Source organism: Protopterus annectens, chromosome 4.part0 (genome assembly GCF_019279795.1).
Source record: "Protopterus annectens isolate FY-2018-M chromosome 4.part0, PAN1.0, whole genome shotgun sequence".
Lineage (NCBI taxonomy): Eukaryota > Metazoa > Chordata > Ceratodontiformes > Protopteridae > Protopterus > Protopterus annectens.
Window position 1 is genome coordinate 468,488,208 of NC_056733.1, and position 16,539 is coordinate 468,504,746.

The 16,539-nt window shown below is 44.5% G+C and overlaps 1 protein-coding gene across 1 annotated transcript in view; it reads right to left on the minus strand.

Moving 5' to 3' along the window:
* CHEK2 (checkpoint kinase 2) overlaps positions 1-16,539 on the minus strand; it is a 1,207,489-nt gene that overhangs the window by 114,546 nt on the left and 1,076,404 nt on the right. Inside the window, exon 13 of the mRNA XM_044068390.1 lies at positions 9,140-9,225. Within this exon, the coding sequence (XP_043924325.1) occupies positions 9,140-9,225 (86 nt within the window). The remainder of the gene's footprint in view (positions 1-9,139; positions 9,226-16,539) is intronic.

Genomic DNA, 16,539 nt, shown 5'->3' on the forward strand with positions numbered 1-16,539 from the left:
CTACATAAGGATCAATATGTCTCTCATGGGCCCAAACAGAAAATCTCTTCCATTTACTGGAATAAATCTTCCTGGTAGAAGGCTTGTGGGAAGACGATAGAATATGGACCACATCCGGTGAAAAATCATGAAGCCTGACTAAGGACGGAACTGGAGCAGCCAAGCTGTCAACCTCAGAGTCAGCAGATCTGGAACTGGGTCCAGAATCAAGGGCTTGTCCATTAGATAGGGTTGAAGGAAGGGAAACCAAATCTGACAAGGCCAGTGTGGGGCAATGAGGATCATTTTGCTCACCAAAGAGTGTGCTTTCTGAATGACCTTTGATATCAGAGGTAACGGTGGAAAGGCGTAGAGAAGACCGGAGGGTCAATCGTGAGCCAGAGCATCCCTGGGTGTCTCCCCCTCCGCGGAGATAAGGGTGAAGTAGCTGCTGCATTTGGCATTGAGGGGGCTGGCAAATAGATCGCAGCAAGGCTGACCCCATCTGTGGAATATCTCTTCCGCAACATAATTGTTCAGGGACCACTAGTGAGGCATTAGGATAGCTCTGCTCAGCCTGACGGCTATCACGCTGGACTTCCCTGGTATATGCATTGCAACCAGAAAGCATTGGGAAGACACCACCCACTGCCAAACTTGAAGTGCCTCTCTGCAAAGGGGGTATGATTTGGCTCCTCCCTTTTTGTTCAGGTACCACACTACCGACATGTTGTCTGAGTGGATTGCAATTGTCCCTAGAAGGAGAGAGCTCTGAAGTGCTTGCAATGCTAATGGCACTGCTCTCATTTCCAAAACATTGATATGCAAATGGGTCTCGTGATCCTGCCAAGATAATGCCCCCCACCCCACCCGATCTGGGAGGCATCCCTGGTCACCGTGGCAACTGGAGAAGATGGGACAAAGGGCTTGCCCACATTGAGATTGCTGGTATGAAGCCACCAGCGTAGATCCCACTTGTACATTTCCGCAATCAGAATAAAATGGGAGAGTGGAAGATGCTGCAGTGACCATTGGGCGAAAAGCAGCCACTGAATAACCCTCATGTGTAGTCTGGCAAGGGGAACTAGCATAACTGTGGCAGCCATGGTCCCTAATAACTTGAGGACCACTTTTGCCCTGACCTTCCTCAATGGTAGTAAGGCATAGACCTGCTGTTGTAGAGCCTGAATTCTCTATCTTGGTAAGAAGGCCCTCATGAGCACCGAATCTAGTTCGGCGCCGATAAAAGTGACATGCTGTGAGGGCAACAAGGCAAATTTTTTCCAATTTAGAGTAATTCCTAACCACTGGCACAGTGTAATGGTGGTGTCCCTGGTCTGTAACAGAAGATGCCTGGTGATGGCAGAAAGGAGCCAGTCATCCAGGTATGGAAACACTTGGAATTCCTGACGTCTCAAGTGAGCCGTTGCCATTGCCATGCATTTGGTGAACATCCTGGAGGCTGTGGTGAGACCAAAGGACAGAGCACGAAACTGAAAATGACTGGCTCCCAGCTGGAAGCGTAAATGACTTCTCGATGCCCTGTCCATCTTGATATGGTAGTAAACATCTTTGAGGTCGATGGAGCACATCCACGCATCTTTCCCTAACACAGGGAGTATTGATTGTAAGATGACGATGTGGAACTTGGACTTTTGCACATGAAGGTTCAATCGGCTGAGATCCAAGATGGGTCTTAGGTTCCCTGTTCTTTTCGGCACCAAAAAGAATCTGGAGTAAGTCCCTAATCCTACTTGGTCTGTGGGGACAGGCTGGATGGCTCCCTTTGAAAGCAACTTTTTTTATTTCTAAAGTTGCGGAATCCCTGTGACTGGGTGGAACGTCTGGGATTCTCTTGGATGGCAGGGGAGGAGAAGAGAAGGGAATATGATAACCTCTGGAAATTATTTTTAATACCCACTCGTCTTGGGTGACTTCTTGCCAGGCTTCTGGGTATAAAGAAATGCGACCCCTGACCGGCTCCAGAATAGTATAGTCAGGCCTCCCTTCAGGAGCACTGGTAGGGAGAACCACGAACTAATCATGGTCCCCGTGGTTACGCGGGCCTCCTCTGCCTCTAGGGTAGCATCTACCTGAATTTCCACCCCCTCCCCTGCCTCCGGAGGGGGAATCACTTTGTGCGCCCTGAAAAAACCTCTGCGACTTCCTGAACCACATCTTCCCACCCTTCTGTCCCTTGGGTTAAGGTCTAGAAGGCATGGAAAAATGGACTCCCACGTCAGACAGGGTTTTTCCTTCCTGCTCACACCAAGTGAGACTGTCTTTCACCTTGGTTCCGAACAACGATGAACCATCAAATGGGGCATTGGTGAAAGGAGACGAAGGCCTCCATGAAATTGCACAGGCGCATCCAGGAGTGTCTCCTAAGAGAGACTCCAGAACCCACAGCCCTACTCGCTCCGTCAGCTGCATGAGATCAGCCTCATGGAGGAGTTGTTAAGGGAATTTAAGGTAGACATCTGTGCATTGACCTTCTGTGCCACAGCATCAGAAATGTTACCCTGTAGAGAATCTCCCAGCTCTTTTAGGAGATCTCTCTGGAGCCTCGTAAAATGTGTCAATTAGTTCAGCAACCGCAGTGTTCAGGTCACTGAGGTAAAAACATGTTTCCCATACTTGTCCATAGCCCGGGACTCCTTGTTAGGCGGATGGACGGTAGACGAAGTTTCAGCAAGTTCCTTCTTGGTGGCCCCTGCCACCACCATGGCATCTACTGGAACGCCTTTAGATAGATACTCTTTTCAGAAGGGGCAGACAAAAACTTATTGGGTCTCCTTGGGACCAGTTCCACAGTGTCAGGGGTTTCCCCACACCTTTCGACAGACAAGGTCTAATAGCTTATCAAAAGGGGGAGAAACCCAAGAGGCAGAGGGCTGAGACCTGAAAGCCTTCAGGAACACCGACTCCTCATCAGAAGGGGGTTTGGAGGGCCAGCCGCCTCTCTGCTTCAAGATCTCCAGGATATCTGAAAAAGGGATATCTTCAGAAGACGACTTGGGGGACCCCTCTGACTCCTTGAGGTCGGTGTCAGACGTGAGAGACTCATCCGGGGGAGTCAAGGTGTTTCCTCTTATACAATCTCTTTCTGGCAGGATCCTCATGCAAAAACTCTGGGGAGACGTCAGAAAGTTGGGGACCACTCATGGAGGTATTCTGAGGCTTAGGGTCTCCACTGCCCAAGGATAGAGCATGAACCGAAACTGACACCGGTGCTGGAGGGGGCAGAGTATTGGTGCCATAGGATGCAGCTGACGACCTGGCCAGCATGCTCCTCATAACCTTGAAGGCTGATCCTCCCAGCTCCGAAGGCCGACTAACTGTAGGGGAAATAGTAATAGCCCTCGGTGCTGAGGAGATGAGGTCCGAAGCAGATGTCGGGTCCAAGCTCACTCTAGCAGAAGCACCGAGAGGAAGGCTCTGAACGGATGAAGATCGATCCGATCCCTCCCCCTTGGGTCTGACCAGAGAACTGTGGACCCTCGAGCCCATGGACGGAGCGAAAATTGGAGCCGAGAGGCCAGGCGAAGCTACTGGAACCGACCTAATGGCACTTAATGGAACCGGCAACTCTGGCTCCGAAGGCCGAAAAAAGGCTCGGAGGAGGAACAACAAAGGATGAAGAAGCCATTGGCTCCGGAGCCGATTGGGTTGGAGCCGAAATCTATTTGGCCAACACCGATGACTGAAGCAGTTTCTTCACCACCCTATCAACGCCCTCATTGGAAAAGGTCCTGGAAGACCTGGAATATAAAGTAGGAGATCTGGATCTCCCTACAGAAGGGGACTTGCGTGAAGGAGAACCCGGTTGAAAAACTGGAGACCGGCTCTGAACCAAAATATCCGTGACTGGCTCCGAAAAGGCTGGGAGCCGATATGAACTTAGTCAAGAGACTACCTTCTTTTGGCACTGATGGCAATGGAACTGAAGAAGGGAAGTTGTTCTAGCAACTTTCTCTGGTGGCTCCGAAGAAACAGACAGAGCCGGAGAGCGCTTCTTAGAAGTCTTTTTGTCCTTTTTAGCTGGAGAGGATAATGCACTGGAAGACTTAGCCAAGTCTTCCTTGAAGGAGTGTTTAAGCAGTCCTTTCAAAATGAGCTTGTTCTTCCTCTCCTGTAGCACACATTCCCTAAAGGAATGACAAAACAAGCAAAACTCTTGGAGGTGAATAGCCCCCAAGCAGTGCCCATCAGTTAAAGACATTTTATTGCTACATTCAACACACTTTTTAAAGCCCGAAGGCCTGTGTTCCTTAGGATCCTTGGACATGCTGAAAGGAACAAATTAATATGTACACGCACTAGACTCAACAACAAGAAACAGAGCCTCTAACTCAAACGGCCAAGAAACTGGCGGGAAAAAAACAGGGAGGACTAGGTCCTCTAACTTAAATGGGCCTAGCCCGGGGAAACAAAGGCAGGAAAGCACCACTAGCCAGACACAACACTAAACTCTAACAGAATGGAGCACCAAACCAAAGACCACACAGAAACAATGGGGAGGACTAAGTCCTCTAACTTAAATGGGCCTAGCAAGTGGGGAAAAAGAAAATGAATGGGATACCCAAACAGCCAGACAAGGGCACAAAAAACAGCCAGAGAAACAAATACAGGCGGTAAAATACCACTACCACACACACACAGCTATGAAAATAGCTTTTTTGAGCAACAAGTCAAAAGTTTATAAAAATTTTCTAAACAATATACTTAGCCACGGCAAAAGCGAGACCACGTCTGAGCTTAACATGCATCAAACGAGATCTGGGAATTGACCTGTTGCACGATGGGATATCTCTTAGCCACGAGCCAGTTGAAGACTTTGAGCTAGAGTATGGCAGAGTCGGAGCCAAGGTTCGGCTCTGAACCCACGAGTAAGAATGAAGGTGAGATTGGACTACATAATATCACAGTTTTCTTTAAGAACTTCAGATCAGCCTGAGCGGCAGAGGTCCGAATGGTGGTAAGGTCAATTTTTTTCAGAACATAGCTGATAACCCAAAAAGGAGGAATTTAGTTGCAAGGGGGTCCTATACGCAATACTACTTTCATGAGCAGTTTTAACACAAGAGAAGAAAAATAATGCATTAGCAAACAAGCAGAGATGGACAATAAATGCACCTTAATCAACATACGATAAGCCATCCTAAAGTAGCTCTCACAAATATTTCAGGATCAGACCAATGTTATCCTCAAGGGGACCTTCTGTTCCCACTTAGGCACAACATAGAAATACTCATCCATTTGTAAACACAAGATTTTCTAGGAACAGGTTTTCTGGCCTCCTTTAATACCTGCTGCACATTCTCATGAATAAAGTACCTAAACTGAGTTAAGAATGAATTCATCCAGGCTGTCAGTTGCAGTTGCTCCAAATTAGGGCGTACTACTTGCCCCCAAGACTGTGTGAGCAAGTCTAAAGTGTGAAGCAGTATGCGGTAATCTCCTTTAACCAATATCATAAAGGAGAACCAAGACTAATGGGGCCAGTACAGGGTCAAAACAATGGATCTTTGGCATTTCTCTCGGAATCTTCAGGAGTACCTTTTGAATCAGTGGAAAGGGTGCAAATGCATACAGAAACATTCTCATCTAAAGGAACTTGAATGAGTCTGTCCTCAAAGCATAGCTGTAAGGATATCTGGAACAGAATTTCTCCAGCTGCTGGTTTTTAAAGGAGGAAAAATAGATCTATTTGAGGTGTTCCCCACAGCTGGACTACATCCTGAAATACCAGTGCATTGAGATGCCATTTGTGCAGGTCTGCCCAAGATCTGCTTAGTCTATCTGCCACAAGGTTCTGCTCGGATGGGATGTATGATGCCTGAAGAGCCAGGTAAAAGTCATCACTACCAACAGAATAGAGGATATGAACTTATACCCCTTGTTTTTTTTTAGGTACATCACTGCGGTGCTGTCCATAACCACAAGAGGAGGACCTGGAATCCATAGATGGTGAAGGACTTTCAAGGCGTGGATTATCACCAGTATTTCCTTGATATTGATCTGCTTCCGTGCATCCATGGGACTACAAGTAGCTGCACTTGCACTCCCACTGACAGCTCCCCAAGCAAACCCGATGAATCTGGACAGAATGCATCAGAATAGGTGGGAAGAAAGGTAGTCCTGGATTGATAATCAACTGTATTCTGCGACTACTGTAGCTCTCATCTGATGAAGGGCATCACCAGCAACTGGGATTCCAGGGAATGTAGGTGCTGAGTGCAACAATATCAAACATACCATTGAATTTTCCTCACATGGAGGTGGGCTAGTGTTATCATGAGAATCTTGGATGCCATCATTCCTAAAATATGTAGGAATTCTCTTCCCAAGGTAGTGTTCCTACTACAGAATTCTTGAAACATCACTGTGAAGAAAGGCTATTCTTTTGCTGCTACTGATTAAGCACCCCAGGAAGATGAGTCTTTGTGAGGGTGTCAGGCACAACTTCCAAAGGTTCACCTTGAACACTAGCTGGGAGAGTAAGGTTGAGTCATTCTCTAGTGATTGCAAACACCTGGATGCAGACTAAGTCCCCACATTCGAGGCCTGATCCTCCAAATGATCACATATCATGTTGATCTTAGGGGCAGATGAAGATTTCTTCCCAAATTAATACATCCCTAAATCTAGCCAGCATTTGTAGAAAAGAAAACCTCTATTTGGGTTGCAGATTACAGATTCCTTTTAAAATCAGGATACTTGGGTGGGTGAACAAGGGTGGGAGCAACGGCATTACTTATAACCTGGGTTTGCACCTCGTAATCAATGGTCTGACTAATGCATCTAACCACAGCCATCAGCTCAGGTGAAAACAGATGGAGACCATTGCCCTGCAAAGTGGTGGGTCTTCACATTCCATTTTGCATACAATACACTAGTGGGAGAATCCCTGGGTGTGGGAGACAATAACATTGGCAACAGATTCTGCACCTGACTTCCTTTGCACCTGAACAGTCTGGTTTGCCTGTACCTGAACGAGACACTATTACACGTCTGACCCTCGTGTCAATTCACAGTTGCTGTAATAACACCATGTCAGAGGATCTGAAAGCAAAAGGCGGCGAGTGGTCTGATAGCCTGCCCAAGGCTACTGATCAGTCACAAGCCAGCTGAGGCATATTTCTTGAATTACTTCTGTGTTTTCCATGTGCACAAGAGGTAGATGGTGGTGATGGTGGGGGGAAGGGGCACCATATCGGAGTCCATCAAGTCAGGGGACAAAAAACTGGCAAAAGCAACACCAAAGAATGGCTGCATGGTCAGTAGCTTCAGTAAAACAGTTCAAAGCACAAAATACAAGTTACAAAAAAGGCTAGTTTGATCCCCAAATGATTAAAAACAGCATAAAACAGCCTCAGAAAAGGAATAACACAAACATAAGAAAATTCCTGTCTGAAATGTTTAATATATAAAATAGCAGAAAACTGATTTAAATGAAAAAAATAGTTCACAATGCTGTAAGCCTGCTCAATCACAACAAATTATAACTCCAAAAAAAAAACTTCAAAATTGGCAAGTTTTCCTGACAAAATTTTCAAATTAAGCTTACAATAAACAGCACAAGCCTTTTACTGCACTCAAAGTAAAACCCCAAGCGCACACAATTTCTCAATCAGGAAAACAAACTTCTAAGCAGCAGAATACACTATTGAAGCACTGAGAGAATAAAAGGCAGAGGGATGAAATAAACAAAAACAGTTTCTTATCTGAGCTCAGCAGCTGAAGAAATCCAAAGTTGCAGTCTTCCAAGAGAACCTTCTCCTACTATGGCACTAGAAAACTGGGTCTTGTCTCTGGGTTTTGTAAGGCAGCCCCTGTACTGCTAGGTGATTGGTCTATCACACCCACAGATAGATAGTGGGAGGGACTTTGAGGTTTGGTTGACTGCCAGAGGAGGGTAGCAGAGCACTACCGCTCAAATGACATTAATGCAGTTTGTTGAATATCTCCGGTTTTCTCTACATGCTCTACCTTATTTTTTTTGAAACAGTTCATCTTGAAAAGTCTCATACTCAGACAACCTTGTCTTCATTTCAGCCTCTGATTTTTGCAGTTTTATCACTTTGTCCGAATAGATATGCAACGTTTCTTCTACTTTTCCCAGACTTTTTAAATTTAAGTTGATATATTCTTTCAATATTTCATTTATTTTAATCGAGTACATTTGATTTATTTTTCCTCTCAAAATTTATGGAACCCATCTCTTGAACTGCTTTTTGCTGAACAGCTACAGGATTCTTTCCAAACAGGGTTTTTTTATTCGCTTCTTCTGGTTGATTTCCTTTCAGATTTTTCAAATTTCTTTTTGATGGCATACAAGCAGTGTATTTACTAGCCAGTAACTGAATTTTAGCCAAGTTTGCAATTTCACTGGTCCTTTTTTTCTCAGTTTTGATTTCACACTGGGAGCTGAAATTAAGCTGGTTATCAGTGTGCGGCCATCTTAAAAGTCCATGAATATGCTACCGTGGAATAAATCCACGCTGGTTTGACTACACTACAACCACCACCAAAGTGCCCAACTACTTTATGCATAAATGTTTACAGTCACAATTCAGAACAGTTTTCACTCAGTGCTACAAGCTCAGTCTCCCCTGTTTCCTTGTTTATAGAAAACAGCACACATCCCCTTCCACTAGCCTGGAGGGAAAAGCTATAGTACTCCTTCCATCACCTTAATCAAGCAGGAGCTACCTCTTAGCATTTAAATCCAAAAGTACCCCACCCGTCCTCGCTGCTTTCCTCCAGCTGGGTTTTTAATAAAAGAAAAATGCAGCCCCTCTAATCAGTGCTACAATTGTCTCACACTGTTCTTCTATTAGCAATGGGAGCATTAGGTTATCAAGAAAGCATCCCCTTCCCTTGCCCTGTAAAGCCATTCTCTGGTATTGTCCTAGACAAAGTATCACAATACTTCATATATTCATTCAGTCCAGCTTTGGGATCTACTGTCCTCTCCCTTAGTCCAGCTTTGGGATCTACTGTCCTCTCCCTTATTCCAGCTTTGGGATCTACTGTCCTCTCCCTCTTACTTCACACAAGTGCCTGAATGACTTGCTGGAGAAATCTGCAATATTTTGCTTGCAGATTTAGAATTACAAAACATCAAGCTACTTCAAAATTTAGTAAATTTCTGTACCTTGAGCCATGGGTGGTTTAAGGCTTCATCTGTTGTTAACCTTTGCTGGGGATCCACAACTAGTAACTTCTTCACCAAGTCCTTGGCTGCAGTGGAGATAAAACATGCAAGCAAAAAAAAAAAAAAAAAAAAAAAAATGAAATGCACTGCGAAATCGTGAAGCCACTACTTCCCCGATCCAGTTTACTGCAACATGTACGTTCATTACACATTCATTTTCTACTAGCATTTGACAAACTATAAACATTACAATGGAATCTGTATTCATTAGTTATTAGAGGGGAGCAGTTCCACTGACCACACTTTTGACAACGGTTTTCCCTTTTCCCATTACTGAGATCTTACTGAGGTAAAAGTCTTAAAAGACTTCTTTTATATGCTACTGATGTCTATATCAGTTGAGTACCTTTTGAGTTTCTTTGTTTGCATTTGTTGAAACATGTTAACATGATCACTACTGATGAACGTATTGTTTCTTGGTGCCAGCAGAAAGCGCACACACAATCTACATAAGCTTTTTTGTGTGTATGCTTGACTCTTCGGGTCTGGACCCAACTGTTACTGCACAAAGTCATCACATGCCCCAGTTCTATTGTCTCAACTTAGAGGCTACAGAAAACAGATGGTGTTGTGTGGCCCACATCAGGCTGAAGAGGACCCTTACTTTGGAAAACTCTGCCCATCAACTGTTGTCCCTTTGAATGCCTGGCACATCACAGTGCAATAGTTTTTCAAGTGAAGGGTGGGACCTAGTTTCCACAAAGCCACCCCACCAACCACACCAAGTTTTAGGTCATAAGAGGTGTTCGCTCCAAACTTAACCACTAATCCTACACACATCCCCCTGGGGGAGGAAAACCGGCATTGCCTTTATTTCTCCCCACCAGGATGGCCCTTTTGCCTCCATGCTATTTGTGCATGGGTGATCAAAAACACAGCCAGATGTTCTGCCACCATACCACTAGGCCAGACCCTAAAAATATTAAATATTCTTCATTTATTGCATTGCATGACTACATAGCCATATTGCTCTCTAGACACAAAATAATTGCATGGATAAATGGTCATATTACTCTCTAGATACAAAATCTCCTTTCTAAATGGATAAAGGTTCAGTCAGATAAATTTCAAATTATGCAATAAGGTATGAGAAACTGTTAAATATATATTTTCAATATTGAAAAAATCCTGAAATCACCCGCATAAAAAATAAATAAAATGCAACTAAGCTTAAAGAGAAAGTTTGAATTTAAACATATTTCATTGTACAAAATAAATACATAAAAACATAAACATAGCATATGCACTGCTATACCCCCTTCTGGCTGAATAAGACAGTAGTGAGGAGATACAAGAGAATTAAAGCAACTACACTTGGAGTGCCAAAGATGGTTCCCTACAGAGACTCCATCATGCTAAAAAGGTGGACCTCAAAATTTAGCACTTAATTTAACATCAGCTTGTTTTCTGACACCAAAACTGATGTCACAGATGGAGGTAACATTTCTTTTTTTTTTTACAAAAACAAACTATAATTTGTTGAGAAGTGTTCTGGTAAACCTTAACAATTATGTTTTAACCTGCCTGTTTACATATAGTACATTTGTTAGAAAAGTTACATTTCAAACAGTTTCTTCTCATACAACTTAACATGATCTATGCAGCATAAAGTACAGTTGTGTACACTTACCATAAATGTAGACGTTCAAGTGTTTCACTGTTGCAGTCATTACATTTGAGTTATCTGCTTGCAGGTAGCCCTCAGTCGGCCTGATTAACAAAGTATTGGGTCCTGCATCGGTTGCTGTCCCTTCTTCCATGACGTCAGGTCGTCAGGGGTATAAAACATGCAGCCGATGCCATTACATCAGTTTTCCTTGCCCCAGATGTCAGGTGCACCCCCTAATGGGAAGCAATTAAATATAAAAATACAATGACATACCTCCAACAAAAAAAATCAAATACACCAAAAAGGCTTTTAAGCATAGTAAAGGAAAGTAGAGGTATAGCCAAAAAAAAAATTATCTGCTTTTACTGCATTTGTGTTTCTTCCTACTTTATTTTGCTTTTGCGTCATCTTAAAAGTACTCAATTGTATTTATTACTGCTTGGTGTAACTCATTCTAAGACTTTTAGTTTAAGCACTTGGGCTTCAGACCAGTTGTTTTACATTAAGAAGGTTTGTGGTCTGCACTGTAGTGGCAGAACAGGTAGCTTACATCCTTCTAAGTTGGGAACTGCTGATTGAGGGCTCAGTGTCTGTTATTCTAAAAGTGTATTAATTCTGGTTTAAGCACTTGGGCTTCAGGCCAGTTATTTTACATTAAGAGGGTTTGTGGTCTGCACTCTTGTGGGAGGAGTGGCTGGACTCTGCCCTTCTGAGCTGGGAATTTCTGGTTAAAGGCTTATAGTGCCTGCATATATGAACTGCTTCTTACTGAAATTGGTACACCTTGTTTGCTGTAGCATAGACTAGATCCAGGCCTGCTGAATCTAGCTTTGTTTGTATAACTTGAGCACTAATCCAGGTATTCTTTAAAGTATTCAGTTGTATTTATTACTACTTGGTAGTAACTTGATTAAAGTGTAGCTATCATTCTAAGTCATTTGGATTAAGCACTTGGGCTTCAGACCAGTTGTTTTACATTAGGAAGGTTTGTGGCCTGCACTGTGGTGGCAGGACAGGTAGCTTACATCCTTCTAAGTTGGGAACTGCTGATTGAGGGCTCAGTGTCTGTTATTCTAAAAGTGTATTAGTTCTGGTTTAAGCACTTGGGCTTCAGGCCAGTTATTTTATATTAAGAAGGTTTGTGGTCTGCATTCTTGTGGAAGGAGAGGCTGGACTCTGCCCTTCTGAGCTGGGAATTTCTGGTTAAAGGCTTATAGTGCCTGCATATCTGAACTATTTCTTACTGAAATTGGTACACCTTGTTTGCTGTAGCATAGACTAGATCCAGGCCTGCTGAATCTAGCTTTATTTGTATGCTTGTTGTTTGTTTGCTTGTTATTTCCTGAAACACTAATTCCACCTAAAGCGTGGCTTTTCAGCTTCTGTGGATCCCTAGTGATATCTGCATTGCTTACTGTACTTATTTCCTTGTTTCACTTGAAAGAAAGTTACTGTTTGTCGTTTTTGCATTTAAGTTACCTGTAACACATTGCATTTAAGTTACCTGGCACTTGCTCACTAAAGCAATTATATAAGTCAGCACTAAAAATTAAAAGCACTACACCCTCACAAACTCCTTGAGTACCTTGCTCCCCATTGGCCCTTTTTCAATTATAAAGGAATTCCCAATACTATTCTAGCATGTCCAAAGGTCAGTTGTCAATCTCCTCTCCAGTCCAGCTGGTGAATCTGGGAATCTTGAGGCAATGTTACAACTGCCTCATGTACACAGACAACCCTCTCCTCCTCCCAACAAATTCCAACACATGTGAGAGATGCAACCATATAGCCAAACTGGAGGCTAAGCTCTCTCAACTCAGTACTGGCGTAACCAGTCAGGAGGAGAAGGAAACCACACTCACTACAATTCCAGTCTCACATAGACCTACCACGACAGCAAACCAAACACATAAACACACAAAAACATACTCGGAGGCTCAAAATAAAAATCTGCCTAAGCAGCAGAGACCTCCAAAGCAGACAGCCAAGCAACCGCTACCCCAAAACAAAACACATGCAACACATAGCTCACAAAGCCAGTGTGCCGAACAGTCACAGCCCTTAAGGCTAAACAACACACCTGATACACTTGTAATAGGTGACTATCGTCAGGCACACTGACGTCCTGCTCACCAGGCTGAACAAGGAGAAGGTCACGGTGAGCTGCCTGTCGGGCGCTAGGATCCGCCACATAACACAAGCACTCAGGTCACTCCAAGGCAAGTACAAATATGACTCAGTCATTGTCCATGCTGGTGTGAATGACCTGAGACGTACCTCCCTGGACTACATGAAAAGAGACAGAGGAGCTCTCTGAGCATGTAAGCCCAGGCCGGTATGACCCTGACCTTGAGTAGCATCTTACCCTCACCAAGAATGATGCCACAATATGAAGACAAGATGATCAATTTCAACAATTGGCTTGAGTATTGGTGTCATTCAAAGGGGATCCAATGCCTGTCAGCCTGGGATGACATGCTCGACAAGCCACGATGCTTCGCTAGGGACGGCTTGCACCTGTCACCCCTGGGCTTTCGGATATTGGCAAAGGCTCTTGTACCCCCATAGTGCCTTTTTTAGGCAAGGCTCAAAAAACAAAGCCACCTCCATAGGTATCTCAAGGGATAAGAAACTAAGAGTAATGCTACTCAACGCCAGAAGTCTAAACCTCAAGATGCACGCACTCGAAACTCTCCTTAGCATGGAGAACATAGATATCTATGCAGTAACAGAAACCTGGTTCAAGGCTCCCAAGAGCACCCCAGCACTACCAGGTTATACCTCATACCATGCTTTTCAGCCCCAAAACTTGGACCGAACCACAAAAGGAGGGGGAGCATCAATATTCGTCAAAGATACCCACACCTCCAGGTTGGTGGCACAGCATGAAGCATCAGAGACTATCCATGTGCAACTAACAGTGGGTAAAACTGCCTTCCAGTTTACAGCCTGCTACAGACCACCCTCCCAAACCCAGGAACCCCACTCGGCCCTCCTGAGAACACTGGAAAATATGAAGGTCTCTCCAAACACCATTATACTGGGCGACTTCAACTACCCAAACACAGACTGGGAGCATTACTCTAGCTCCAACACCCTAGCCCAAAGGTTCCTAGAATTTATAAACTCAAATGCTATGGAACAACTTGTTACCACTCCCACGAGAGGGGAAAACATACTGGACCTGATCATCACCAACATGGGGACTCTATGCTCCAGACCAGAAGTGTATCCCTCACTGGTAAGATCAGACCATAAACTAATCTCACTGGATATTCACATCCCGACCCCACCCCCTGCCCAGAAAACCACAGTGAAAAAAGTACAGTTTTGTACCTACCATAAATGTAATTGTTCGAGTGTACACCCTGCTGCAGTCATCACACTTGGGTTATCCTGTCGTCAGGCGGTCCTGCAGTCGGCCGGAATTCCAAAGTCTTGGTCCAGCGTCGGTTGCTGTCGCTTCTTCCCTGACATCAGTGCGCCAGGGGTATATATAATGCATCCGACGCCATTTTCTTCAGTTTTTCTTGCCCCAGATGTCAGGTGCCCCCAAAAAGGTTGTCAGTAATTAGTACCAAATTAAGTAATTTTTGCACAAACACAAAATCCCTCCAGCTATAAGCAAATACATCAGGAAGGTATTGTGGAGATTTAGCTAGTTAGATCAGAGGGGATGGAGGGAGGGTAACCTGGACTGCAGCAGGGTGTACACTCGAACATCTACATTCATGGTAGGTACAAAACTGTACTATGTTCATCATGTTACCCTGCTGCAGTCATCACACGAGTAGAATCCCAAAGCTAAGGACGGGTGGAGGAGTTATAGAGGGTTAGAGGAGGCTAGAAGGCCCTGCAGAACTGCAGTGGCGAAGCCAGCCCTAGTCTTAGAGTAAAGTGGCAAGTGATAGTGTTTGGTAAAGGTGTGTACTGAACTCCAAGTTGCAGCTTCCAAAATCTCCTTGGTTGGAACCCCCCTGAGGAAGGCTGTAGATGTAGCTGTTGCCCTGGTAGAGTGAGGCCTAATGGTAGCAGGAACTGGTTTTCCATGATGGGTATAGCAAAAACGAATGCAATGTCCTATCCATTTGGAAATGGTTTGTTTTGATATAGCCTTCCCTTGTGAAGCTGTAGCATAGGATACAAAGAGCTGGTCAGATTTTCTGAAAGCCTTAGTTTTATCCAAGTAGTAACAAAGTTGCCTGTGAATGTCCAAGGAATGCAGGAGTCTTTCTCCTTTGTTCTGTGGATTTGGGAAGAAGGTGGGTAAGTGAATGGTTTGATTTAAAGCCACACTGGAAACCACCTTAGGCATGAAGGAAGGATTAGTTCGTAGAGAAACTCTGTCTTGATGGAAAATGAGGAAAGGCTCCACTGCCATTAGTGCCTGCAGCTCTGAGACTCTTCTAGCTGAAGTTATTGCTAGCAGCAGGGCAGTCTTCCATGATGGGAACTGTAGATCTGCAGAGAAAGCTGGTTCAAAGGGAGGTAGCGTAAGTTTTTCCAGAACAAAATTGAGGTCCCATGTTGGTGTAGGTGCTCTCCTGGGGGGCCTAATGTTTTTTGCCCCTCTGAGGAACTGCCTTAGAAGTGGATGCGAAAATAAGGGTGGTTCCTTGTTGCAGTGGGCTGAAATAGCTGATGCATGGATTTTAATGGAAGAAAAAGAAAGTCCTTTGTGCAACATCTCAGTTAAATACTGTAGAATCTGAGGCATGTGAGGCTGAAGTGTGTTTTGGCCTTTAGCTTGGTTCCAGGCACAAAACCTTTTCCATTTGTCCGAATAGGCCTTCCTGGTGCTGGGCCTCCTAGCTTCCAGAATTTCACCTATAACTGTTTGGGAAAGAGGAGCTGGCTGGATGCTTAGGTGATTTGCCATGCAGCCAGATTTAAGGTTTTGAGCTGGCTGTGAAGAATCTGATTGTTTTGCTGTGTGAGCAAATGGGTAATTTGTGGTAAAATCCAAGGTGGGCCCTGGGCCATATTCCTCAATAGTGGGTACCAGTGCTGGCGTGGCCAGTCTGGGGCTTTGAGTATCAGTCGTGGTCTCCTTTCTGACTTTCAGAAGCACCTTTGTGAGGAGAGGCAATGGAGAGAAGGAATATACTGTCAGGTTTTTCCAACTGAATGAGAGTGCATCCACTTTCCAAGCTTGATGGTGAAGTGTCCTTGTACAAAATTTTGTCAGTTGATAGTTTTGAGGACTGGCAAACAGGTCTATGTCTGGAAGGCCCCATTTTTGAGTTATCATTGGAAATACTTGTGGATCCAGTTTCCACTAGTGGGGATCCATGATGTTTCTGCTGAGGTCGTCTGCCAATGTGTTCTTTTTTCCTGGCAGGAATTGAGCTTGTAACTGAACTTGGTAAGCCAGAGCTGTGTTCCACAAGGTCATTGCTTGCCTGCATAGAGGGTAGGAGCGTGTACCCCCTTGTTTGTTTATGTACCACATTACTGTGGTGTTGTCCATCCTTATTGTAAGTTGTCCTGGATGTAATAGATTCTTGAAGGCTGTCAGAGCATTCTGTACAGCTAGCATTTATTTTTGATTGATGTGCAGATTCCTTTGATCTGCAGTCCATACGCCTTGAACGCACTGTCCTGCCATGTGTGCCCCCAGGCGTAGTCCGATGCATCTGTTGTCATAGTTTGCCTGGCTGGGGGCAAGGTGAAAGGCTGACCCTTGTTGAGGTGACATGCCTGTGACCACCATAGAAACTTCTGTTGTAGG